The 26,915-nt window shown below is 49.6% G+C and overlaps 3 protein-coding genes across 6 annotated transcripts in view; 2 read left to right on the top strand and 1 right to left on the bottom strand.

Annotated features, from left to right (window-relative positions):
* Positions 1 to 778: 778 nt before the first annotated feature.
* si:dkey-67c22.2 (uncharacterized protein LOC792544 homolog) lies at positions 779 to 12,584 on the top strand. 4 transcript variants are annotated; one of them, XM_035410473.1, is made up of 9 exons: positions 779 to 894; positions 5,425 to 5,582; positions 5,902 to 6,100; positions 6,431 to 6,504; positions 6,999 to 9,845; positions 10,184 to 10,410; positions 10,456 to 10,698; positions 11,104 to 11,211; positions 11,322 to 12,584. In XM_035410473.1, the coding sequence occupies exons 1-9, from the start codon at positions 812 to 814 to the stop codon at positions 11,322 to 11,324; spliced, it is 3,942 nt and encodes a 1,313-aa protein (XP_035266364.1). In that variant the 5' UTR covers positions 779 to 811; the 3' UTR covers positions 11,325 to 12,584. The 4 variants fall into 4 exon arrangements, with proteins under 4 accessions (XP_035266364.1, XP_035266363.1, XP_035266366.1 ...); XM_035410472.1 differs by having other exon boundaries at positions 10,184 to 10,698; XM_035410475.1 differs by having other exon boundaries at positions 800 to 881; positions 10,184 to 10,698.
* A 3,344-nt stretch (positions 12,585 to 15,928) lies between these two features.
* Positions 15,929 to 21,365, top strand: LOC118223461 (potassium-transporting ATPase subunit beta-like). The gene is made up of 7 exons (XM_035410026.1): positions 15,929 to 16,151; positions 18,442 to 18,570; positions 18,863 to 18,976; positions 19,233 to 19,438; positions 19,711 to 19,773; positions 20,008 to 20,100; positions 21,107 to 21,365. The coding sequence occupies exons 1-7, from the start codon at positions 16,040 to 16,042 to the stop codon at positions 21,260 to 21,262; spliced, it is 873 nt and encodes a 290-aa protein (XP_035265917.1). The 5' UTR covers positions 15,929 to 16,039; the 3' UTR covers positions 21,263 to 21,365.
* Positions 21,366 to 22,363: 998 nt separating this feature from the next.
* LOC118223459 (coagulation factor VII-like) overlaps positions 22,364 to 26,915 on the bottom strand; it is a 5,116-nt gene continuing 564 nt past the window's right edge. The window contains exons 2-8 of the mRNA XM_035410021.1: positions 26,673 to 26,836; positions 26,321 to 26,345; positions 25,914 to 26,027; positions 25,318 to 25,455; positions 24,693 to 24,805; positions 23,828 to 23,948; positions 22,364 to 23,265 (exon numbers count right to left, since the gene is read on the bottom strand). Of these exons, the coding sequence (XP_035265912.1) occupies positions 22,613 to 23,265; positions 23,828 to 23,948; positions 24,693 to 24,805; positions 25,318 to 25,455; positions 25,914 to 26,027; positions 26,321 to 26,345; positions 26,673 to 26,836 (1,328 nt within the window). The 3' untranslated portion in view covers positions 22,364 to 22,612. The remainder of the gene's footprint in view (positions 23,266 to 23,827; positions 23,949 to 24,692; positions 24,806 to 25,317; positions 25,456 to 25,913; positions 26,028 to 26,320; positions 26,346 to 26,672; positions 26,837 to 26,915) is intronic.

The raw sequence follows: 26,915 nt of genomic DNA, 5'->3' as shown, positions 1-26,915 counted from the left end.
GAGGTCCGTTACCTCCGATGGTTTGAGGAAACCAATTGCTTTGAACCACTTGCATAGAACAGCTTAATCTGGTCAAATATTAGCCGACCCGAGTCAGAGGAGGACAGGCGCATTAGCTGTACAACTTTGGCAAACAGGTGCCCGGTAAACCAGTGAGGTTGCTGTTGCTGAGATGCTGTTGGTGTTCTTACTAATAATAAGAAGACGAAGAAGAAGAACAACAACAATCTGTAAGCAACTTTCTGAAAAGCCCTACACCACTACTAACCATAGACTATATAAAAATAGAAGCCCCGCTGAAGCAGGAAATCTAAATTCACTCTATATGCTGCAAGTAATGGGACCCTTCCTCCCATTCTGCGGATATCAGATCACTATCAACACATCGTTGAGCAAATTAAATAATTAGGAACAGAAATTGGCACAATATCCCGAGACGGATTTGCCCTTGTTATGTACCCTTGCATTACTGTGTAGAAGCATGAGATCAAATCAAACTCGATTCGCGGGTATCTGTGAAGAATTGGCGCTGCGCGGATCCATATAACACCTGGATGGCATACTCATAAATACAAATCATTAACTTGATCCAGTTGCTGTGGTAAATCTGACAAGTGTATTGTTTAATTTCAGCGTTTAATACGATTATTTATTAGCAGAACGGTGGGAACCACAACAAATCATATCTAAGAAAAATAATACAGTCTTTGATCTTTTAAAAATATATCAAGTGCATTGTGGTATGCCAAAGTCTTCCTGGCTCTAAAGGATTCTGGGATATTGGAGGTCCTCGTTGCTCGCTTTCAGTGTCATGGCGACCAACATCGAACAAATTTTCCGGGATTTCGTTATGAATAAAATCAAAGAAATTGAAGACGAAGGTCAGCATACTGGGTAAATATGTGTCTAGAAGATGTTTGTAGCTGCATATGGTTGACTAGAGAAGCACTTTGAATGGGGTACGGATTTATTTCAGGCAATGATCTTTCTAGTTCAAAGCACAGGCCGGTGCGCGATGGCACACAACGGCATGCCTTTTTGTGTTTGTACCTGCTAACTAAGCTAACTGTTCGTTGGCTAGTTATATAAGCTAACTGCTGTCCGTGCTCTGTAGTTAAGTTATACAGCGATTGATGCCACAAAGGTGCGTAGCTAGATAACCATCAAAATTAAAATGGGTTTTAGTGGACTTCAAGAAATATAACTTTTTATATCGCCTGCTTAGCTAGTTACCACAGTCAATGTACATGAATTTATTCATTTTAGCAACAAATGTAGCTAGCTTGCTAGTTATCATCCATGGCTAACTGTTTGCCATCTACTGCTGGAAACACACGTTTTAAATATTAACGTTTTCAGCGTCACACTCGTATTTATATAACGTGTGTATAGTCTATATATTTAGTTTCAAACATCCCAGCTCCCGACCGATCTAGTTCTACCTCGTCCTCCAGCCTGTTTTCTGAATGGGTTTGTCCACAAACTGCCTACTCCATTAGCTATCTTTTTTTGCGCCATATTGCATTATCGGTTCCCTACCTGGCTAGCTAATCAACAATTGGTTAAAAAAAATTACGTGTAAGCCTCGTGGTTATATTGATTTATTATATCGTTGTACATGCGTAAATAAAGTTAGCTCTTCGATTAATGTAATTTGATTCGGTAACACATACGATGCTATGGTAACGTTGGCTAATCGTGCTGGACAGCGGTGGTGTGAGGCCTTAACATTTAGCAAGCGGGGAACGGTGAAAGCGCCACGCCGAGCCGCTCAGGCGGCGTGCAGTAATGCAGCGCGCGGAGCCCGCGAGCCGAGCAGGCCGCAGTAATTCCGGTCAGGAGACGGTAGTAAAGGTGATTTGCAGTTATGCAGTTCAGATGTGGTGCTGTAGAGAGGGCCCGTAGGATCGCAGTTACGGCGAGATGGAGCGGCTTTCCTATATCTATTGCTGTGCTACAGGTGGAGGGCGACGTCGATGCAGCGTGAATTTAATCTGCAGCCTGTTCTTAAAATTTCTGGACATCTTCATCCGTGATAGATTTTGCTAGCATGAGTACATCAGCGATAGATTTTATTGTGGATTGTAACGGTACTGTGTTGAAGGATGTCAATCGATATATCTGTTCTGGCGCAGAACTAGTGTTAACATCGCGCTGAAGACGTAGATGTAAATCGAATTTCATGAAAATATGCTTTTATAGCTAGCCATGTAACATCTGGTTGAAGTCGTGTATGTAGGTAGGACTCTAGATTAGGTGGTACGAGTAAATGGTTCGAGCTGCTGACTGATTTTTAATCTGCAGCCGATGAACTCCGAACCAGTTTCCGTCATAACACACCTCGCCTTGGACCGCCTGAAGCGCGCGCGGTGGCGTAGGTTGGCTAAGTGAGTCAGTGTTCGCACTGTGTCATAGCGTCGGGACCGGCGTGTAATATATTCATGGGACTTGCTAGCGTTGTCCACCATGACATGGCACCAAAACCTATTTTGTTCTCAGATGTTTTTCTAATTTATCGAAGTTACATTTACCGCCACCGGTAACCCCTGACCTACCCTTGATGTCAGCTGTATGTCGATGCCGAGTTAAAGTTCTGATGACAGTCCACATTATTTTAGCAACCTATTACGTTTCATGTTTTACAGGAAGCAGTGTTCACAAATATCCGTCTTAATTTTTCTGATTTATTTTTAAAAAGCTGTAGGTATATTTTCTTAACCCGTTTGACTGTGGATGTCATTGCAAGAGATAATTGCATAATTGCGCCTGCAGGACACATTGTTGAAATCCTTTTATATTCTTACGCTGTGTGATTAATTCAGTGCCTTTATGGTTGGCATGGTTATTCACAAAGGTCCAGCCTGTGCTGTAATATTTCCATTCTTGCGAGTGGACTCTCGTACATGTTCTGTGAACACATTACATTTTTTACCTTTATTTAATCAGGGTGTCCTGAGACCACAGCTTCAGACAAACATTGTACGAAGACCTTGTGCATGTAATGTGTCTGAACAGAATGTAGGCTACATACAGGAGAATTATACACAGGAATGAGAAGGTGGCAAAATCGACATCATTACTGTGACAGCTTCCCAAAGTGTAACCTAATCTGGTGAAATTTTCATACGCTCACATTTAGTGCTGACAGTTGTTGAATAAAACAAGTAGGGCCACTAGGACCTCCACAAGAGGCGATTGCATAATGCCATTAAGGGAAAGCGCTCTCAGCCAATCAGCCGTCGATCTTTCAGAGTATCAAATATTTAGAACTCTGTCTGCAGACCTGAGGGATGTGACACACTGGCTCATTCACCAGTAGTATCAAAATGTTACTGGATAATTGAGTGTCTACATATGCTCTCAGTGTTGGCTTTTACTACTTACGTCTGCTACGTTACCACTGAACTGGCCATGTGTTGTATGACGTTGTGGAGTATTTGCATGCCAACTTGTGAATCGTAGTCTTGTGCAGTATTAAAGTTTTTTTAATGCTTTAACACCCCATAGATGTGCCTGTTTTGTATAGTATGTGCTAGCCTCATGTGATCTGCTTGTTTCTGTGCATGTGCCTGCTTCTGTGGTGCTTATGCCTGCTCAGAAGCTCTGTGAGCCTGTTCTTATGTGCTTTTAATGGTGCATTACGGCTTCTTGTCTGGTCTGTGTCGTTATCAGCATGTTAACCGTAGCCTTCCCAGGAACAGCAAACGGAAATGAGCCAGCCGGCTGAATCTGACACATTTACATCGCAGAACAGTGATGCTGATCAGTGTGTATTTTCCCTATCAAATACATTTTAAAAATAGATGAAAATAAGGACAGTGCACATTTAAAGTCTAGGAAAGTTTGTGCGCATGAATACACGCAGACATGCTGTGCAGCTAATGCAGATGAGTTATACCCAGCAGTCGCACGCGCTTGATCCTGACTGATCAGGTTAGCCACCGCGGCCTTTAGCTGCCTAAAGGACACCGGGGCGTCTGCCTTGGGTGACTCCTGAAGCTCATTCCGCCTGTGTGGTGCATATTCTTTAAAAGCAGTTCCTCCCAATTCTGTCGTGAATCCTGGCGTTTCTGGCATAATCCGGTCTTGAGGTGTTGCGCAATCATTTGAGTTTCTGAAGGATAAAAGGACAGTGAGATATTTAGTGAGGCGGGCTTTGTGTATAAATACAAGGCTGTGCTGCTTCCTCCTTAGAACAGTGTTCTTTAAGCATTACACTACATAACCAGCAAAGGAAGAGTGAGGATTAAACACTTTTTTTTTTGCGCCTGGTGATGACATCAGTACCGTAATGCCACTGATATTGTAGCTGTGAACCTACACAAAATGTGTCCCGTTTTTATGATGTCATAACAAGCTCCAGATGTTTTCTGATGAGATTAATAACTGCTTGTGTGTAATGCTGCAGTGTTCTCGACTGGGTCCGAAGTTGTTCTGGTGTGGAAGGCAAATCTACATTTCAGGGCATTTCAGTTCCGCGTGTGTGCAGTGGTTGTGCATCTCAGCTGAGGATAAGCAGTTCTAGTAGCACATTATGTGAAATACTGAATGGTTTTAAAAAATGATGATTGAATATTCCTGAAAAAGCACATACGTTTGAATATATTAAAAAGTTTCAAATGTTGAGCTACATGGCAGAATTTGAGCAATGCTGGCTGTGCTACTTGTGTGTTACGTTCACAAGACTGCAAAACAATACAGAGACATAACTAGCATAGGTACGTTTTATCTGCACATAAACATGAACGCAGTTGAGTTGGAGAAAAGAAAACATTAACATGAACATTCGAGATGGCCTTTGAGATGTACACGCAGCACACATTTAGAGTCATTTACAGTACGCATGCAAGGCAAAAAGATTATAATGCGAGGAAATTTGATGTCCTAACGAAAAGCGTACAAACCTAAAATAGATAATAAGATCGCCTCACATTTTCACCCATTTGCCTGAATCTGTACCGCTTATGTCTACCCCGGATCCTGATGGATAATTTACTGTGAAGTGCTGTTAAACACTGAAAAGTACATTCTTGGACCTTTTTGGAGAAGCACCTAAGATCAGCAGTTTTAACTTTATCCTGCCAAAATGCTACAACCCTCAAAACACTCGCGTGGAAAAAGAAAAAGGCAAAAAGGAACTTAACTGGTTACACGTTTTTTGCCAATGCCAGGCCTGCAGGTTATTAGCCAGAAACTCCTGATGGTCTGCTAGCCCAGAGGCCAGAGCCTCTCTCATATTCCAAAGGAAATGATGCGCTCCTATTGCACCGAAGAAACAGGTGATGAAATGGTGTCCAGTACAGTAACAGCAGAGCGACTGCCTGTACTGCCCAGCGACTTCCGTGTTCCCCAGAGTAGGCGCTAAAATGCGTGATTTATTTTTGGTTTAACGTGAGTGCGGTCCTGCCCCCCCCCTCCCCACAGAGTGACGAGCGACGCTCAGCCCAACGGCGGGGTCTCCCATCCCACGCAGAAGCCCGGCCTGGGGAAGAAGATGGCCGACCCATCCGAGAGCGCGGGGGAGCCCCACTCACCCCCCCGCCCCCTGCTGCCAGCGGAACATGCCAGACTCACAAAACTAGGTGCGTCCGTCTCCGTGACCTGGGCTCAGAGTCGGCAGCTGTACTCCAGTCACGTATTGATGAGCCCATTGCCTTTTACACGTTGGGGTTTGCAAGTGCTCTGCTGGTTTGATGCTTTAAATGTGTTTAATTCCCACTGTCTGCGTAAAGTGTTTGCCTTTCAGTCAAATATAAAGTGACCACTTTATACAGTGGAGGAATTGTGGTGTTCACTGTGAGAGAGTGAGGGTCTCTTTTGTTGGTAATGGAGGGGAGTGTTGGAGATTTTGGGGAGGGTTTGGCTGAGTAGGTGAGGGGTAACTGTAATACCTCGTTCCAGCTGAAGAGGGCGACGGTACGCCGAGCACCGCCCCGTTGGAGGAGCCGGCCAATAAGGAGGGCAGCGAGACGCCGCGCAAGAAAAACAAGAAGCACAAACGACACAAAAGCAAGAAGAAAAAGAAGAAACGCAAGGAGGAGAAGGAGAGCAGCTCGGAGTCGGGGGCGGAGTCAGACGGCGAGACGCGCGGCCTCACCAGGTGAGACTCACCTGTGACACAAACACCACCGTACGCACACTTCAGCTTCTATCTGTACACACTCTGTGTAACAGCGACAAGCTGTAGGTGTGCAGTAGTGTCCGACTAGGTGTGTAATTGTGTCTGACTGTAGGTGTGTAATTGTGTCTGAATGTAGGTGTGTAATTGTGACTGACTGTAGGTGTGTAATTGTCTGACTGTAGGTGTGTAATTGTGACTGACTGTAGGTGTGTAATTGTCTGACTGTAGGTGTGTAATATTGACAGGCTGTATGTGTGTAATTATGTCTGACTGTAGGTGTGTAACTGCTCTGTGTTTTTTTTTTTTTAGTGTGAAGACTGAAGTCCCACCTGAGGAACAGCCTGATCCTGTAGGGGAAGTGGGCGGAGCCCCTCCTCTCTCAGGTGAGTGACAGGAGCTCAGAGCTGCCGGTGATTGGCTCACCTGTTCTCACAGCTCGATAAACCCAGCGACCTGCTGCAGTCCTTACCAAACGCTTAGAGTAAGGCAAGGGTAGGAAGACAGCGACTGCATTTGCAACAGAACCAGTCTGTGATTACTGCAGTGATGTTATCACGTTGCTAATTAGCTGAGTTCTTCCCATGATTCATCTCAGTCAGCCCATATGGCCCAAAAACTCACACATTATTCAGCGATGTCATTCGCAAGTTTCAGATATACTTAACCTGTAGAATCGGAGTCAGTGTGATCTTTACTTAAGTCACTGATTTTTCTTGAGAGCCGGGTGTTTCATAGCAAATTGGCTGTGAGACCATGTGAACAGGCAAAACTGTGTGATTGTTTTGGTGCATGTAATTGTGTTTCAGTAACACTACTGTTTTTAAGGATGTGAAATATTGCCATATGAGGGGAATGTAACGCTGGAGTGTCTTCGTAGCTCTTACAGGGGAAGAGGGTGACGGGAAGTCCAAAAAGCAGAAACGACACACGGGCAAGAAGAAGAAGAAGAGGAGGAAGAGAGGTGAAGAGGAGAAGCAGGAGAAGAAGAGTCCCTCCCGCTCGCGCTCTGAGAGCACCTCGGCCTCTGGGTCTGAGTCAGAGATGGAGTCCCGGCCCCCCTCTGGGCTGCCCCCTCCCGCCTCCCCCACTGTCCGCCCCCTCTCTGGGCTGCCCCCTCCCGCGTCCCCCACTGCCCCCCCTACAGACGGGGCATCCCCCGACTCCACACCCGCTACCGAGTCGCTGGGCTGCAAAGAGGAGGAGTCCAAACCCAGCGCGGGAGACGCGGCGTGTGCCCCCGAGGAGGCCCCGCCCTCTGCCACCGACGTTGGCGGGGCCTCCTCGCCCGCGGAGGGCGAAGGGGCGGAGCATAACGGCGACTCGGCCGGCGGGTTCTGCACGGCTCAGGACCTGCCGGACATAATCCCCAAACAGGAGAGCGCGCACAGGGAGGACGTCCCGCGGGCGGACACGGACGCCGCGGCCGACACCAACGGGAAGCGGGAGGACCGGAGCGAGGAGAAGCACGGCAGCCGCTCCAGGTCGCGGTCCCGGTCCCTTTCTAAGACCGGGAGGGAAGCGTCGCGGCAAAGCCCCGCGAGGAAGAGCCGCAGCCGGTCACTGAGCGCCAAGCGCGAGTCCGCCAAACCCAGCGCCCGCGCCCGGTCCTCCTCCCGCCACAGGACCAGCCCAAAGAGGAAGCGCAGGTCCCGCTCCACCTCCAGGAAGAAGCGTCGCTCCAAGTCACGGTCACACACCAGGATTCGGAGGTCCAGGTCCCGGTCCGTGCGACGCAGGCAGAGCAGATCCAGGTCTGTTGTGCGTGTCCGTCGGTCCCGCTCCCGGTCCCTCTCCAGGCGGAAGAGGTCGCGGTCCCGGTCTCGCCGGCGCGCTCGGAGGACCAGGTCGCGCTCGATCCGGAGAGGCAGGCGGTCCCGGTCCCGGTCCCGCTCGCGCCACCGGCGCTCTCGGTCCCGGTCCTTCAGACGGCTTCGGCGGACCCGGTCTCGATCCGTCGTGATCCTCAGGAGGAACCGGCGGTCTCGATCGCCGCGGCGCAACCGATCGCGGTCCAGGTCTCCAAAGAGACGGCGGTCTAAGACCCCATCGCCACGACGATCAAGGCGGACCAAGTCCAGGTCGCCGGCAAGGAGGCGCCCGCGTTCCAAGTCTCGATCCCCAAGGCGGAGTTCTAGGTCCCCCCATCGGAGCAAACGATCAAAGTCAAGGTCCCCAGGGAGACGTCATCGCTCAAAGTCCAAGTCCCCCAAACGCGGTGGTAAACGTTCAAAATCTCCCAAGAGGAACAAGCGTTCAATCTCGAGCTCCCCCCACAGGAACAAATCGAAGTCTAGATCTGTCTCGGGAGACAGGCAGTCGTGTGAAACGAGTCCCTCTCCTGCAAAAGGGGGAGACGGGGGCCCGAAGAGTGGTTCTCCCGACCGAGACCGCCAAGACACGGACCTCAGTATGGACCTGACCTCCCCTGACAAGCTGGGGAAAGAAGCTGGTGAGACGGGCCCTGAAGCTGGGAAGACCGAGGAGAAGTCCTCAGATCTGAACCCCGAAACGGGACCAGAGCAGGCTGCGGACCTCCCAGAACCAGAACCAGAACCAGAGGCAGTTTCCACCGGGGGCTGGAAGCCTGTGCCGTTTCTAGTGGACAGCAAGGCCAAGGCTGCCCCTGCACCCTCTAAAGCACCCGTCGACACCCAGGAGAGCAGTTCTCCACCAATGCCCCCCGCTGAGAAGTGCTTTACCTGCGAGCTGCCTCCCACCAATCAGGCCTCGCCAGAGCATGCGGTACTTGACGCTGCCCCTGACGATAGCCAATCAAAACCTTGCGTCACCACCTCGAGATCTCGGTCTGTCTCCCCTGAGACTAAAGGAGAGGGGCATAGCCAGGAGGATCCCACGGAGGAGAACCCTGACATGCCCGCCATGTCACCGCAGGAGCATCGGAGGTCCAGGTCATCCTCTCCTGCCAAACACGATGGCAACCACTCCAGATCACCGTCGCCCTCCAAGCCTGCTGCTGAAGAGGAGCCTAAATCCCCATTAGTCAGCAAAAATGAGAAATCATCCAAGCAAAGGAGCTCCCCCTCTCCTGCTAAGAAGAAAAGCTCAAAGTCCAGATCACCCTCCCGGAGGAAGAAGTCCCGGTCCCGCTCACCCGCGCGCAGAAAGCGCTCGCCTTCCAACTCGTCCTCTCCACGAAAACGGTCCCCGTCCAAATCCACCACTCGAAGGAAGAAGTCCAAGTCAAAGTCTCCGGCGAGGAAGAGGAAATCCAGGTCTCCCTCTCGCAGCCGGAAGAGAAAATCCAAATCTAGGTCTCCCGTGAGGAGGCGGCGGTCCAGGTCCAAATCCGCAGCAAGGAAGCGGAAGTCACGTTCAAAGTCCAGAACCAGGAACAAGCGCTCGAAGTCCAGATCCCCCAGGAGGAAGCGCTCCAAGTCCAGGTCACCAGCGAGGAAGAAGCGCTCCAAGTCCCGGTCACCGGTGCGCAGGAGGAGGTCCAAATCGGCGGACAAGAGCAAGCGGTCGAAGTCCCGCTCTCCGGCCCGTAAGAGGCGGTCGCGGTCCCGCTCCAGGGTCCGGCGCTCCCGCTCCAGGCGCTCCCGGTCCAGCTCCCGCCGGCGGAGGAGCGGGTTCCCGCTCGACCGCCGCGACCGATGGAGGCGCACCCCGAGCCACTCCCCCATCCTCATCCTGCGCAAGAGAAGGTCCACCTCCAGAACCCGGCGCAGCACCAGCAAGACCCCACCCCGCCTCACCGAACTGGGTAAGTGTGTATGCCCCACCCCTGTTCCACCCTTCACCTCCCCTTCATCACATTTTTAGACATCATTTCTGCAAGTTTCCTGTTGAAAGAAGAAACGTCTTATCCTGCCCTTTGTGCCAACAAAGAGACACATATTTGAATTGATGTTTTTGCATAAACAATATATGCACACTCAAATTCACTCAACTCCTTCTGTTGCTTCATTTATGGCTACAGTGCAATAGCAGTGACCCTCTCTGTACTGGTCCCTTGGTGCAGTACTGATCCTCTGCAGTACTGACCCTGTGTACCACCCTGTCTGTGATCTCCTTCAGTACTGACGCTGTGCTCTTTCTCAGATAAGGACCAGCTGCTGGAGATCGCCAAGGCCAACGCGGCCGCCATGTGCGCCAAGGCTGGTGTGCCCATCCCCGAGAGCCTGCGGCCCAAAGCCATCCTGCAGCTGCCTCTGCCCACCCCAGTGCCCACACCCCTGTCCTTACCCCTGCCCCTGCCCATGAACCTGCCCATGAACCTACCACTGAACATGCCCAATATGCCCAACATGAATATGCCCAACATGAACATGCCCAATATGAATATGCCCAATATGAATATGCCCAATATGAACATGCCCAATATGAATATGCCCAACATGAACATGCCCAACATGAGTATGAGCGCTGCCGTAGCAACCATGACCGCCGCCCTGTCCACCATGAGCGCCCTGTCGGCCATGCCCAACCTGCCCGCCCTGCCCACCATCACCAACAAGCCCCCGCCCATGGCCATGCCCAACACCGCCAACATCGAGGAGGTGAAGAGGAAGGTCACGCAGAAGGCCAACAGCATCAGCATCAAGGAGCTCACGGAGGTGAGGGAGGGCGGGCGGGCGGGCAGACTTTACAGGAGGCTCTTCAGAGTGCATGTGGAGAGGCCGGATGCTGTCTTACCGCAGGGGAATGCCATGTAGCCCTGCGGAGCTGCAGACTTGTGTAGCCCTGCAGAACTGGAGTGTGTGTAGATCTTCACTAAATCTGTGGTTCTATGTTCTGTTGGTCTTCAGAAGTAGAGCATGTGTGGATCTGCAGGCCATGAGCGTACGTAGGTCTGCACTGCTGGCATTGCTGGAGTGTTGTTCTGTAAGGCAGTGTAATGTGTGGTGTGTGAAGGTTATCTAATGTGGTTTTGAAGGTTATTGGTTGTGGGGCAGTAAGCGCAGGTGGTGCGTCGTCGTGCTGTGGTGAGTAACACCGTTTTGTGCGTTTCCTCGCTGCAGAAGTGTAAGAAGATCGCAGAGAGCAAGGAGGAGATGGCCATCGCCCAACCGCACGTCTCTGACGACGAGGACGAGAGACCCCCCAAGGGCAGCTCCTTCAGTCTCAGCGTGAGTCTCCTAGTGCCTCTGAGAACAGGCACCTGGCTCGTTGTTTTTACAGTTTGAGAGCGGAAGCTTCTGAAACGTCGCCCTTAATGTATCCCACTCTGTTTCCGCAGTAACCCTGCCGCCCGCCCCCCTGCCCTCCCGCCCTCCTGGCCCCTTGGCGAGACCGGAGGCCTCTGGTGCCCCCGGTGTCGTCAGGGTCCCGACACCACCAGACGGATTGGACAGGCCCAACGGGGTCCCTGTGGACACCTGGACAGACTGATGGACAGGAAGGGGGAGACAGCAGAGAGGGGTTTTTACCTGATACCCCCCCTCCACTAGGCCGGTCCCGCATCCACACTCAAAGCTGGGCCTCCCTTCTCTAGCGCCCCCTCTCTGTGCGGAGGTTAAACTGCACAGAGCCGGAGGGCTCACCCGTACTCTGCCCCAGGGGGCGAGTGGACGCGCCCTGTCCCAGCGGCTGGGTTAATTATTGATTGCTGATTAGGGTGCAGAATGTCCGTAATCAAGCCTTTGAAGCGAGGTGAGGGGTGCGAGGTTCCCGGTTGAGCCTGGGGAATGGGACCTCTGCCCCCCCCTCTCCAAAGAGACTTCACTCACAGGGCAGCAGACTCATGAAAGGATTTTACATGAATTTTTTTTTTAATTTTTTTTTTGAAGGACTGAATCTTAGCTGTTGGCCCTTTCTTTTCCATGTTGAATTTCTTGCTTTTGTTTTTATTCTTTCTGTTTTCAAATATATGGGGTTGAGTTGAATGCTCATGACCGATGTGCTCCTGGTGCCCGGCGGGTTGCGATCTTGCGGCGTTCCCAGAATGCAACACTGCGTGCTTCACCGCGTCGCGCCTGCCAGAGGGCCACGGAGTGAGTGGCTTACCTGTGCGGAAACGTTTCCGTGAGGACACTGGCCCCCCGGGCGACGCCCTTGGGCGCAGTCCTGGTTTAGAATGGTTAAAGTTGAGTTGTGATTTAAGCCCTGATTACCTTGCAGCGTTTCCCGTGAGCACAGCCCCTGGTTAGCGTGTATTTTATCATTTAAAACCTCCAAACTTTAAACCTTGGTGAAGAGGACTTTTCTGAAGTCAGTGTAATTGTCCTGTAGTACACGAACCACAATGGAACAGCTGCCCGCTTGTTTTTAAGGGGAGGGGAAACAAAGATGAAAAAGAAGCTGATGCATTGTTTGAGGGGGGGAAAGCAAAGTTGTTTTTTGAGGTTTTTGACATCTTTACTGTATTGTGTAACGTTTTGGGTGTTTATTTTCTGTGCGATAGAGTTTCTCCTGCGTTGGATCTGACAGTAACTCTGCTCAGACACCCACACTGTCACCCGCTGTGGGGAAGGGGGTGGTGCGGGGAGGAGGGGGGGCTTGTGGGGGGGGGGGGGGGAGCTTTGCTGCCCCCTTTTGGTTTTGATTCCAGACCCGTCACCGATTCAGAATAGGCCTTTAAAATCTAAATACACACACACACATCCGCACACGCGCCCACACACATACCTGTATCTCACACACACACACACACACACACACCCCAGTCTTTCCCTTGCACAACACACACATTTGTATCTCTCACACTAACGCACACACATGCGCACACCAGTGTCGCACACTTGCACATTTCTCCATTCGCAGATAAGAAACCGTTAGCTTAGATGCAAGTACTTTATTGCCTCTGAAAGTATTTCCCATTCTGAATATAAAACATGAATGAGAGGAGTGGGCGGAGCTTAGTGTGTGTGCTCTCCTTAGAGTGGGCGGAGCTTAGTGTGTGTGCTGTCCTTAGAGTGGGCGGAGCTTGGTGTGTGTGCACTCCTTAGAGGAGTGGGCGGGTCTTAGTGTGTGTGCGCTATCCTTAGAGAAGTGGGTGGAGATTAATTTGGGCTCTATCCTTAAAGAAGTGGGTGCATCTTGGTGTCATTCTGAGATGGGACGGTGGAGCCTATTGGTTTGTATTTAAGTGGGTAGAGCTTAATAGGTCATCCTGAGACGGTGGGGTGGTCTCCGTTTCCTTGGCAATCGTGTGTGTGTGTGTGTGTGTGTGTGTGTGTGTGCGCGCGCGCGTGTGTGTGTGCGTGTGTGTTGGGTGGAGTCTGAGCTCATGCAGTGGTGGATGCTGGCTGGTTTCAACCACAACCTTACCGTACAAACAGGTGTGATGCAGGGGGTAGATGTAGAAATACTAGATTGGACGCGCCTGTAGGGAGAGCAGCCGTACTGCACAGGGCTGTGTGAGGTGCGTCACGGGCCTCCAGGGTGTGGCCATGCAGCGGTACGCATGTCCGTCTGATCTAGTAATTCTGCATCTGTGACATAGAACTCCACATTCCCATAGACTCTCCCTCTTCTGATGTAACAACCACATTTGGCTTAATTGTCTTTTTTATATGAAATGGCATTTTAGATTTTTTTTTTTTTTTTTTTTTTTTAGTTCGTAGGATGTTTTTGTTTGCTTTGTACATAATGCAATGTTGATTATTAAAGAAATCTCCTAAAATGATTAATTCTTTTCTTTTGAATCTTTGCAATATTATAGTGACCCCTGTAACATTGAGTAGCTGGTCTAAAACATCCGAGAGTTGAGTCATGTCTGACTGTAAGAAAGGAAAGCAGGCCTGTGTGCTGGTGAGCAGTATTCCTGCTGAGTTACTCGTCTGTGGGGATGGAACGCCCTCTCTTTCTCCTCTTTTTCTCCTCCCTCTCTTTCTCCCTCAGCCCCTCACACAGGGCCCTGGCTTCCTCGCTGAACTTCTCCAGATCTGTTGCAGGACGTTTATGACTTGCCTCTTCTGTTCCTTACTCTCCACCTGCCCAGCTCCCCAACGCACAGCATCATACGCTCACGCATTTGAAGATGCAACACATGCCGTTCTTTTATTTGACCACTAGAGGGCAGAAAGGACACTGTGATCCTGAGTTTCCAGGACCTCTGTGAAAACAGGCCAGTGTGAGCTGGTTTAAGCTCGTTTGGGGCTGCTCCTCTGGGGTCATGGGGTCATACTGATTCGGGCTCGTTTTGGGGTGCTCCTCTGGGGTCATGGGGTCATACTGATTCGGGCTCGTTTGGGGGTGCTACTCGGGTCATGGGGTCATACTGATTCGGGCTTGTTTGGGGGTGCTACTCTGGGATCATGGGGTCATACTGATTCGGGCTCGTTTGGGGGTGCTCCTCTGGGATCATGGGGTCATACTGATTCGGGCTTGTTTGGGGGTGCTCTTCCGGGGTCACAGGTGGGACAGTGGGAGACAGGAGAGTCATGGCTTCTGGTGGAAAGCGGGGGGGTTAGAGTTTGGGACGGGCCGCCTTTGCCACGGTTAACTCGGCTTTTATCGTTTCATCTCACTGTTCAGCACCAACAAAGAAAATCTCGTCGCATGTAAAAGAGGGTTTAGATCAAATGGGTCATTCCAGGTACTTTCCAGGTCAGTGATAAAGGTATGTAAAAACAGAGCGTGAAACGAACTCTCCACTGTGCGCAGCTTCACGTGTGAACGACCGTTAGGACACGCCCTCTGTCAGGGCCAGCGTCACAAATGCAAACACACAATGCCTTCCCTTTGATCTGCTGCTACAGGTGACCTACTGAAGGTCACACACACCTGAACACCTCAAAAGAGTGGAGCTGAGTGGAGCACGGAGAGATGGAGAGAGAGAAAAGGGTCGCCTTTCCTTTTCAGCTCCTGAAAGGACCCTTGGCCATAATTGTCTCAAACAGCGTGACCCCCAGAGTTTGAGTCAGCCTCTACTATAGCGCACTAGAGTCAGCCTCTACTAGACCTCACTAGAGTCAGCGTCTCAAGTTTGAGTCAGCCTTTACTAGAGCTCACTAGAGTCAGCGTCTCAAGTTTGAGTCAGCCTCTACTAGAGCTCACTAGAGTCAGCCTCTACTAGAGCTCACTAGAGTCAGCCTCTACTAGACCTCACTAGAGTCAGCCTCTACTAGACCTCACTAGTCAGCCTCTACTGTAGCTCACTAGAGTCAGCCTCTACTAGACCTCACTAGAGTCAGCCTCTACTAGACCTCACTAGAGTCAGCCTTTACTAGACCTCACTAGAGTCAGCCTCTACTAGACCTCACTAGAGTCAGCCTTTACTAGACCTCACTAGAGTCAGCCTTTACTAGACCTCACTAGAGTCAGCCTCTACTAGACCTCACTAGAGTCAGCCTCTACTAGACCTCACTAGAGTCAGCCTCTACTAGACCTCACTAGAGTCAGCCTCTACTAGACCTCACTAGAGTCAGCCTCTACTAGAGCTCACTAGAGTCAGAGTCTCTCTCTGCCCTTTTTGCCCCTATTTGGGGCAGTTTGGCCCTGTTTAGCTCAGTGTGGCCCTGTTTATACCGTGATTAACTCAATATGGCTTTATCCCGGTTCAGCACAGGTTAGACTGAAACAGCCCTGAGGGGCTTCTGTGATTGGCAGGGTTCTGTTGTCATGGTAACAAGTACGAGTCCAGGTATGAAACAAAGATTGCATTTACACCATAAGAATAAACACTCGAGCAGTTCTGAGTCTCTGGACAAGCTGCTAAATGGTCCTTCTGAGTTTTCTGTCCGCGAATGTAGCTCCTGATTGGTCCTTCTGTGTTTGCTCTCCGTGGAGGCAACTGCTGATTGGTCGCCTTGTGTTTGCGCTTACATGGATGTGACCTTCACGGACCATTCTAAAGGCACAGGGAAGCAGAGGTCCCTCACAGACCTGCTACGTTACCCGAGACCTGCGTCTCCGTCTCCGTCTCTCTGTCCGTCTTCATCCTGAGGCTGCTCCCCGAGGGACTCGAACCCGGCTCCTGCCCATCCCTCCTGACTCTGCTCCGGGTGTGACGCCATGGCAGCCCTGAAGGAAAAGAGGACCTGCGGTCAGCGATGTCACGACTTCGGCCGCTTCGTCTGGAACCCCGATGACCAGACCTTCATGGGGAGAACTCCGGAGAAGTGGGGTACGTGTGTGTGAGTGTGAGTGTGCGTGTGTGTGTGTGTGTGCATGTGTGTGAGTGTGTGTCTATGCGTGTGCGTGTGTGTGTGTGTGTGTGTGTGTGTGTGTGTAAGTGTGCGTGTGTGTGTGTGCATGTATATGTATATGTGTGTGTGTGTTTTTTTTAAGAGTCTTTCACAGATGAAGTGAGATGCATCATATACAAAATGCACAGCACAAAGACACAGTCAGATAAAACTATCTGAGTTTTCTGTGTTATAATACACAGTAATGTACAATATAGCAGAATCCTCTATGATGGACTGGGTTTAACAGTCAGCATGCTGTATACGGCACCTAGGGCTGCGGGTTCGAATCCTGAGGCAGTGTGAACAGTTGACAAGCTGCAGTGCTGCACCTGACAGCGTTGTAAGTCACCTTGGTTCACAACAGCACGTGAGCATCTGTATCGGAACGTGTACATTTAGTCTTTCAAACGCCAAACACTACAGACTGATTCGGTTTCAGAACAAATGCACTCAGCTGTGTCCTTGTTGTGTGTAAGCGTCAGTGGGAGCCACGTTATCAGAGTTTATGACGCTTCTGCGTGTGGACTGAAGATAACAGGAGCGATAAGGCAGTCCTGATTCTGCTGCCCAGGCTTTGAAGGACACCTTGAACATGAACTCCTATAAGGACCCACTCACCTGGGTTTTTTGGACTTAGCATCTTCATCAGAGTCAACCAAAGTCAAAACGACAGTCTTAATTGAATAAACATGCTTTATTTTGTATGAGTGCTCCAGTGTCTATGTTGGGTAGTCTCTCTAACGGGTATATATGTTTGTTATTTGCACTGTCCGATACTGAGAGCACCTTCTCTCTTTCATGGGCTTCGAATGTTGTGCGCGAGAATGTCTATTTTGTAGCACATAGTACAGTTTGACACAGAGTGCAGTATGTGTAATGAGTCTATTCGAGTCAGTATGTGTAACTTTGAGTCTATGAGGCATTCATTTATCTATGTTGGTGTTCAGATAAAGGGCCCAGTTTTAGATGAAGATTAGCGAGTGCTACTGTTTTCACTCAACCAACAAGTGATGTTCATTTGAGTTATATTGTTGGGGGTTTTCACACCACAGCAGGCTATACCCCTGGATTTTGAGCTGTTAGCGCTGTTTCACAGTTCTTCTCTCCTGCAGTGTACATTAGTCTTAGTGCTGTTTTACCATTTTCTCTCCTGCAGTGTACATCAGTCTTAATGCTGTTTCACAGTTCTTCTCTCCTGCAGTGTACATCAGTCTTAGTGCTGTTTTACTGTTCTTCTCCCCTGCAGTGTACATTAGTCTTAGTGCTGTTTTACCATTTTCTCTCCTGCAGTGTACATCAGTCTTAATGCTGTTTCACAGTTCTTCTCTCCTGCAGTGTACATCAGTCTTAGTGCTGTTTTACTGTTCTTCTCTCCTGCAGTGTACATCAGTCTTAATGCTGTTTTACTGTTCTTCTCTCCTGCAGTGTACATCAGTCTTAATGCTGTTTTACTGTTCTTCTCTCCTGCAGTGTGCATCAGTCTTAATGCTGTTTCACAGTTCTTCTCTCTTGCAGTGTGCATCAGTCTTAGTGCTGTTTCACCATTCTTCTCTCCTGCAGTGTGCATCAGTCTTAATGCTGTTTCACAGTTCTTCTCTCTTGCAGTGTGCATCAGTCTTAGTGCTGTTTCACCATTCTTCTCTCCTGCAGTGTGCATCAGTCTTAATGCTGTTTCACAGTTCTTCTCTCTTGCAGTGTGCATCAGTCTTAGTGCTGTTTCACAGTTCTTCTCTCTTGCAGTGTGCATCAGTCTTAGTGCTGTTTCACAGTTCTTCTCTCCTGCAGTGTACATCAGTCTTAGTGCTGTTTCACCGTTGTTCTCTCCTGCAGTGTACATCAGTCTTAGTGCTGTTTCACCATTCTTCTCTCCTGCAGTGTACATCAGTCTTAATGCTGTTTCACAGTTCTTCTCTCCTGCAGTGTACATCAGTCTTAGTGCTGTTTCACCGTTCTTCTCTCCTGCAGTGTACATCAGTCTTAGTGCTGTTTCACAGTTCTTCTCTCCTGCAGTGTACATCAGTCTTAGTGCTGTTTCACAGTTCTTCTCTCCTGCAGTGTACCTCAGTCTTAGTGCTGTTTCTCCGTTCTCTCCTGCAGTGTACATCAGTCTTAGTGCTGTTTCTCCGTTCTCTCCTGCAGTGTACATCAGTCTTAGTGCTGTTTCACAGTTCTTCTCTCCTGCAGTGTGCATCAGTCTTAGTGCTGTTTCTCCGTTCTCTCCTGCAGTGTACATCAGTCTGTACTACGTGGCCTTCTATGTGGTGATGACGTGTCTCTTCTCCTTGGCCATCTACGTGATGATGTACACGCTCTCTCCCTACGCTCCGGACTATCAGGACCGGTTATCATCGCCAGGTAACCAGCGTCCTACTCATTGTTGTATATATTATCCATCCTCTATCTATCTCCGCTTAGCCTGGTCAGGGTTGTGGGGGGTGCTATCCCAGCATGCATTGGGTGTGAGGCAGGCATACTCCCTGGACAGATCTATTATTATTATTATTATCATAAAAAATACCCATAAAACAAGAACCATTTTTAATAATCCATGGGATTAGACATATCTAGGTGCTATATCCCCAAACTCTCTCTCTCTGTCTCTCTCCCTCTCCCTCTCTCTCTATATATCTCTCTCTCTCTCTCTCAGGGGTGATGGTGTGGCCAGACAAGTATGGAGAGGATGATGTGGAGATCACCTTCAACATGTCAGACAAGAAGAGCTGGAGCAAAATGTCCAATTGTTTGGAGCAATTCCTGAGGCGTGAGTGAAGAAAATGGTCACATGCACAGAGGCAGCCAATCACAGCAGTGCCTCTGTGCAGGCAGCCAATCGCAGAAGGGTTTCCACAGAAGGGCAATCACAGCAGTTTTATTTCTGATTCAAATATTTTTTTTAAAAGCATTGAATTCACTAGATCAGATGAAGTGACGTAAATGTCTCTCTTTGTACCTTTCTGACCAATTTCTTCTTCTTTCTCTTTTTTTTTTTTTTTTACTTCCTGTCCCTCCTTCCACAGCCTATAATACGACCAAGCAGGAGCACTGTAACAGCCACCCCTGCATCCAGGGCAAATACTTCTTCCAGCACGAGTACTCCGCTCCACACCACACAAAATGGTCCTGCGCGTTCACCCAGGACATGCTGGGAAACTGCTCAGGGCTCGAGGACAAAACCTTCGGCTACTCCGACGGAAACCCCTGCGTGATCATCAAGATGAACAGAGTACGTCAACTAATGACAAACCAAAACGGCGAACCAAAACCAAATAAGAAACACAAACACACACACACATTCACACACACACACACATACACGCACACACACACACATACACGCACACACACATAGCTCAGAGTGTTACACAGCTAGGTTTGTAAAGGTTTTGGAATTAAGCACACAGGAATGAAAGCAGCACATTGCCACCTGTCAGACACAGATGAGTGGTGTTCATTCGTATCCGAGGACTAACGGCTGCCATGTGGCTTTCTCTACAGGTCATTAACTTTTTGCCCGGAAATGGGACAGGAATGGCCCCATACGTCAACTGCACTGTGCTGGTGAGTGAGCGATAAAATGACTTCCTTTGTCAACTGCGCCATTTTGGCTCCTGGGAGGGATGGAACACTGCAGCTAATTTTTCGCCTCAGAAAACTGTGGCTAAACGAGCTGCAGACAGAACTAATCAATCTGAAATTCCATGGACTGGCATGGCTTGGTAAACTAGTTTGATTTAAAAAAATAAAATAAAATAAAAAATAATAATAATAAAATGTGTGTGTATGTCTAAACAGGAAGGAAACGAGAATGTGAAACACATGGATTATTTCCCTACAAACGGCACCTTTGACCTCTCCTACTTCCCCTACTACGGCAGGAAGGCCCAGGTAAGCACAGATCATCCACACCTGTCACATGTCCAGGTACGCACCTGTTCCTTCAGTCCACGCACACCTGGCCGACATGCTCAATCCGCTTCCTCTAGCACCCATTCTCCATTCAGGGCCCAGCTCCACAGTAATCATGTTCAACGCTCAGACCCTTTGCAGGTGGGAAAGTAGCCCGCAGGAGAACCCAAGCCCATCATTTCCTGTCATGTTTCTGTTCTGTATTGGAAATTTTTTTTTTTTTAAATAGCAAGCGTTTCAGTTTTCTATTTAAATTTGAATTTTATTGCTTTTTTGCTAAATAAAGCAAAAGTATTGCTGATGAGGTGAGTCAGTTTTACTCATTATAAGATTTGCCAAGCTAATATCTTTTACTTGCACCAGTGTGTCTGTACTGCACCAGTGTGTCTGTACTGCAGCAGTGTGTCAGTACTGCACCAGTGTGTCTGTACTGCACCAGTGCATCAGTACTGCAGCAGTGTGTCTGTACTGCACCAGTGTGTCTGTACTGCACCAGTGCATCAGTACTGCACCAGTGCGTCTGTACTGCAGCAGTGTGTCAGTACTGCAGCAGTGTGTCTACTGCAGCAGTGTGTCTGTACTGCAGCAGTGTGTCAGTAATGCATCAGTACTGCAGCAGTGTGTCTACTGCAGCAGTGTGTCTGTACTGCAGCAGTGTGTCAGTGCTGCACCAGGGCATCAGTACTGCAGCAGTGTGTCTACTGCAGCAGTGTGTCTGTACTGCAGCAATGTGTCAGTACTGCAGCAGTGTGTCTGTATTACAGCAGTGCGTCTACTGCAGTAGTGTATCAGTACTGCACCAGTGCGTCAGTACTGCAGCAGTGTGTCTACTGCAGCAGTGTGTCTGTACTGCAGCAATGTGTCAGTACTGCAGCAGTGTGTCTATACTGCAGCAGTGTGTCTGTACTGCAGCAGTGTGTCAGTACTGCAGCAGTGTGTCTGTACTGCAGCAGTGTGTCAGTACTGATCTCACCCTCTCTTGCAGCCCACCTACGTCAACCCCCTGGTGGCGGTGAAGTTCCACATGGTGCAGAAACGGAAGGCCAAGATTCAGTGCAGAGTGGTGGCCGACAACATCGCCTACCAGAACATCCACGACCCGTACGAGGGCAAAGTGATGTTTTATCTCACGGTGCTGTAAGATTTCCAGCGTAGCCCAGCAGAACCAGAACCATCAGGGCGGTAATGTGGGCCTCTCGGTTTGGAGATGATTAGGTTTAGTTAGCAGGTCAACAGGCGGTGGTGTTGACCAGGTCCCACTCCTGTAAGGTTTATATTCACATTATAAGGCCCAACGCTGCACTGTTGCCCAGTCTGTATAATACTCTAAATGTTGCTTTGCAGTGTGGCCATGTAGTCTTAACAGTGTGTACATGAAATGTTTTATCTATGGTGTGTTTAGACAGATCGAACCCAACAGCAAGTTTGTGATTATTTTTATTCTTCTTTTTTTTGTTTTATTTTTGTCTGTGGGAGTTTTTGGCAATAATATTAAAATAGGAGTTAACATTACTTGAAAGGCTTTGTTCTTACTCTGCTCAGGGTAAGGGTGTATGTCACTTCAACCACTAACACCTGCAGTTTCACCACCTGACAGGAAGAGGGTGCTGCAATTACAAACACACATAGCAGTCATACATGCTTAATATCACCTTTAAACCTCAACTAGTCTGCACACATACACACACACATATACACAATTTATCTTTCTTCCTTTTCTTCTTTCTTATCCTCTAACTCTCTCCCTCCCCACACACACGTACTACAGAGGGTGAAAATGTTGCCTGTAGGTGTCTAATAGGGTAAAAATGGTGGCCTCTATGTGTCTAAAGGTATGAGAGAGAAGCATCCCTGTCAGCTGAACTGTGTAATATACCATGGAGACTCCAGGTGCCACATACATGACAGTTCCTGTTACTGTCACCAGGGGGCTCTGTGGAGCCAGCTTCCTCCCTCACCTGCTTAAATGGGGGTTCAAGAAGGAGCAGCTGTGACTACCCTCCCCTCCCTCCCCTCCCCATAGGGGTACAAGTGACTCTACCTCTACAGGTGTTCAGGTGTACAGGACACACCTGTGTTGTCTCTTGGAGGCAGGTATGTCCTCTCAGGATTGGACACGGATGTATTTTACAGTATCTATAGAGAGAACACTATATATGCCTACATCATACATGTCACACCTATACATGTTTATATATGTATGTAGGAATGTGTGTAAATGATACTCAGAAAGAGGAAAGCATTCAAGGTATAAAATAAACCTGTGGGTTTATTGATGTTACCGTCAGCTTTTAACTTGTTTTTAAATGAACCAGTGGTCTCATAAAGGATTGGATACATACTAGAATGGCAATGATCCGGAGAGTTCCTGTAGAAGTTAGCCAGTTTATTTCCTGTTTGTGTGTAAAATTCTGACAGTGTGCAAGTGTTCCTTCCGTCATCCAATTCAGCGAGATCGTCTCCTGAGCACATGGCAAACCGGCGTACATGTTTACACCTGCTTCTGCTCGAGGTCCACCTCCGGCTGGGGGAGGGTCTGGGGGCGGGCCTGCGGGTCGGGCTGGGGGCGGGGCTTGGGGGTGCTCATGGTCTCGTGCAGCCAGGGCAGGAAGTGGTCGACGCGGGTGAAGATGCCGTAGTAGCCGGGCGTTTGGCAGCCGCGGCCCCAGCCCACCAGGCCGGTGAGGAAGGCGGTGCCGCGGTACTGCGTGACCAGCGGGCTGCCGTCGTCCCCCCGGCAGGCGGGCTGCAGGCCGTGCAGGTAGCCCGCGCAGAACATGCTCTGCGTCAGGTTCACGCCGCTCTTCGGCCCGCACTCCGCCGCGGGCACCAGCGGCACCTCCAGCCGCCGCAGCACGGGCGAGACCGGGCGGGCGGGGCCGGGGGGCGGGGCGTTCCCCCCCGCGGTCAGCCCGCCCCAGCCGCTGAGCGTGGAGAGGCGCGTGGCGGAGAGCTCGCGCAGGGAGAACTCGCGCTCCGGCAGGCACACGGGCGCCGCCATCGTCGAGAACGCCACGGGCTCCCGCAGCCGCACCAGCGCGATGTCGCTGTCGCCCGACGCCGCGTCGTACCGCTCGTGAGCGATCGCCTGGGCAACGGAAATCCGCTGCTCCGAGTCCTCCGGCACGCTCAGGTCGTGCTCCCCTGCAACGGATCAGCACAGCCCTCAGGAACAGACTTACACACCCCCACATACTATACACACACACATACTATACACACACCCACACATACACACCCCCACATACTATACACACACCCACATACTATACACACACACTCACACATACACCCCCACATACTATACACACACACATACTATACACACACACATACTATACACACACCCACACATACACACCCCCACATACTATACACACACCCACATACTATACACACCCACATACTATATACACACCCACATACTATACACACCCCCACATACTATACACACACCCACATACTATACACACACTCACACATGCACACCCACATACTATACACACACTCACACATACACACCCACATACTATACACACACACTCACACATACACACCCACATACTATACACACACCCACACATACACACCCACATACTATGCACACATTCACACATACACACCAACATACTATACACACACTCACACATACACACCCACATACTATACACACACACACACACACACTCGTACACACACACTGTACCTGCAACCACTTTGAAGTCAGTAATGTCTCTGTTGTGCACACAATGGGCAGCAGTGATGACCCAGTCAGGCCGAACTATCACACCTCCGCATAGGCTCTTGCCCTTGTGCTCCAAGAGAACCTGGAAAACATTCCCACCCACACCACTGTTCAGAACGCTTTCCTGCTCCCTGTGTAACTACGCCTCCACCCACCCACCTCTCTGTAACTCTACACCCACTCTCCTCTCCCTGTAACTCTACACCCACTCTCCTCTCTCTGTAACTCTACAACCACTCTCATCTCTCTCTGTAACTCTACACCCACTCTCCTCGCTCTGTAACTCTACACCCACTCTCCTCTCTCTCTGTAACTCTACACCCACTCTCCTCGCTCTGTAACTCTACACCCACTCTCCTCTCTCTCTGTAACTCTACACTCCCTCTCCTCTCTCTGTAACTCTACACCCACTCTCCCCTCTCTCTGTAACTCTACACCCACTCTCCCCTCTCTCTGTAACTCTATATCCACTCTCCCCTCTCTGTAACTCTACACCCACTCTCCTCTCTCTGTAACTCTATATCCACTCTCCTCTCTCTGTAACTCTATATCCACTCTCCTCGCTCTGTAACTCTACACCCACTCTCCTCTCTCTCTAACTCTACACCCCTCTCCTCTCTCTGTAACTCTACACCCACTCTCCCCTCTCTCTGTAACTCTATATCCACTCTCCTCTCTCTGTAACTCTACACCCCCTCTCCTCTCTCTGTAACTCTATATCCACACTCCTCTCTCTGTAACTCTATACCCACTCTCCTCTCTCTGTAACTCTATACCCACTCTCCTCTCTCTGGTTAAAGTGACGCTAGTGTGGAGTGGAGTGTACCTGCCAGGGACAGTGACCTCGGGGACATTGGTTTCCACCAACAATTCTGACGGTTGCTTGGGCTGTCTGATTCTCCACAGACAGCAGAGGGATCTTACCGCAGGGATACAGCACTGCAATGAGTGACAGAGAGGACTGTGAGAGACACAGAGAGCTGTGAGTGACAAGCAGGACTTGAGAGACACAGACAGCTGTGAGTGACAGGCAGCACTGCAAGAGACACGGCTGTGAGTGACAAAGAGGACTGTGAAAGACAGACAGCTGTGAGTGACAGGCAGCACTGCAAGAGACACAGCTGTGAGTGACAGAGAGGACTGTGAGAGACACAGAGAGCTGTGAGTGACAAGCAGGACTGTGAGAGACACAGACAACTGTGAAAGACACAGACAGCTGTGAGAGACACAGACAGCTGTGAGTGACAGGCAGGACTGTGAGAGACACAGACAGCTGTGAGAGACAGGCAGGACTGTGAGAGACACAGACAGCTGTGAGAGACAGGCAGGACTGTGAAAGACACAGACAGATGTGAGAGACAGAGAGGACTGTGAGAGACACAGACAGCTGTGAGTGACAGGCAGGACTGTGAGAGACACAGGGCTGTGCCTGTGCTGATGCCCCTCCTTACCCTGAGGCACACAGTCCTTTCCGTTGTCCCCGAGCGCATAGCCCTCAGCACAGGCACACCTGCGCCGTGGCCCGGTGGCGTTGCAGAACTGCTCACACCCCCCGTTCCGGTACAGGCACTTCAGGGTGTCCTCAAACACTGTCAGCGAGAAGGGGGGGGGGGGGGCACTAACTTACACCTGTCCTGTCAGACCATGTGCATCTGCAGCATGTGCATGTAAATGTGTGCATTGCACAGTGCCAAGGTACTGTCTAAAGTGCACAAGTGCATTGTGGACTGCTGGGTTTCAGTGCACTCAGTTGGGTTGCAGTCTGAGGTGTTGGGTTATAGTGTGAGGTGTTGGGCTGTAATGCATTCAGTTGGGTTGCAGTGTTATGTGTTGGGTTATAGTGTGAGGTGGTGGTTTGCAGTATTATGTGTTCAGTTATAGTGTGAGGTGTTGGGTTGTAGTGTTATGTGTTCAGTTATAGTGTGAGATGTTGGGTTATAGTGTTATGTGTTGGGTTATAATGTGAGGTGTTGGGTTATAGTGTTATGTGTTGGGTTGTAGTGTGAGGTGTTGGGCTGTAATGCACTCCGTTGGGTTGCAGTCCCACCTTCTTGGCAGTACTTCCCCTCGAAGCCTTCTGGGCACTGGCACTGGTAGGAGTTATCCATGTAAATGCACGTCCCGTTGTTTTTACAGGGATTGTCCAGGCAGGGATCACGACCTGGGACAGAGATCAATAACAGAGACAAACACCCCCCCCCCCATTTCACGAGAAGGGCCAATGGAGAGGCTTGTGTCAGGCTCTCTAAGCAAGCAGAACACAGAATGCTAAATAAAATGAACAAAAATGCATGCACTGACAACATGAGGGTCTAATGGATCATTTCCTGTAATTCTCATAATTTTATACAACATTCACCATTCTGCCCTCGATAAACTCAACACAACACGTTGTAAGCTACAAAATCCACAACTCTATATACTATATGCACTCAGAACAGGAAATATACATACGATTGTATGTCATCCAGAATTGCTTCTGCAAAAAAGAAAAACAAAGATGCCATCATAATCAGTTTATTAAATGATATATTATATCCTCTAAGATGGTGGATGGCAGCTTTGTCATCCAAATATGACACCCCCCCCCCCCCCCCCCCCCCCCCCCAATCCAAATTACCAATTTCTATGTATTTTACACCCTAGTCCTGTATTGTTCGTATTGAGCTATAAATAATATCTATTTAACAATTCTTGTTTCTGTAGCAGCAAGTTGTCTTTGTTATTTTGTTGAAACGTGAATGCTATATCAAACTGAAAAATTATTAACGGAAATCAGTAATGTTTGTGGAGTAAACCTCCGCACCGTTTTGGCGTCGTCCTCAAACACCTCGCGAGCCTCCTCGTAATCGCAGATTTCCTCGACGCACTCGCGCTCCAGGTTTCCCTGTTTCATCTCCTCGAGAAACCCCGAGTTCGCGCGCCTCGAGCGGTGCAGCAGCACGTGCGCGTCATCCTTCCTTATGAACACTACGGATCGGGTGAGAAAAAGGTGTATCTTGCTATTGATTCTTGAAATGTCATTTTCGCGTAAAATGTGTATTTATTT

The sequence above is a fragment of the Anguilla anguilla genome, chromosome 3 (assembly GCF_013347855.1).
Source record: "Anguilla anguilla isolate fAngAng1 chromosome 3, fAngAng1.pri, whole genome shotgun sequence".
NCBI classification, from domain to species: domain Eukaryota; kingdom Metazoa; phylum Chordata; class Actinopteri; order Anguilliformes; family Anguillidae; genus Anguilla; species Anguilla anguilla.
Note: the sequence above shows the minus strand (reverse complement) of the source record. Positions and strands in the feature narration are given on the sequence as shown.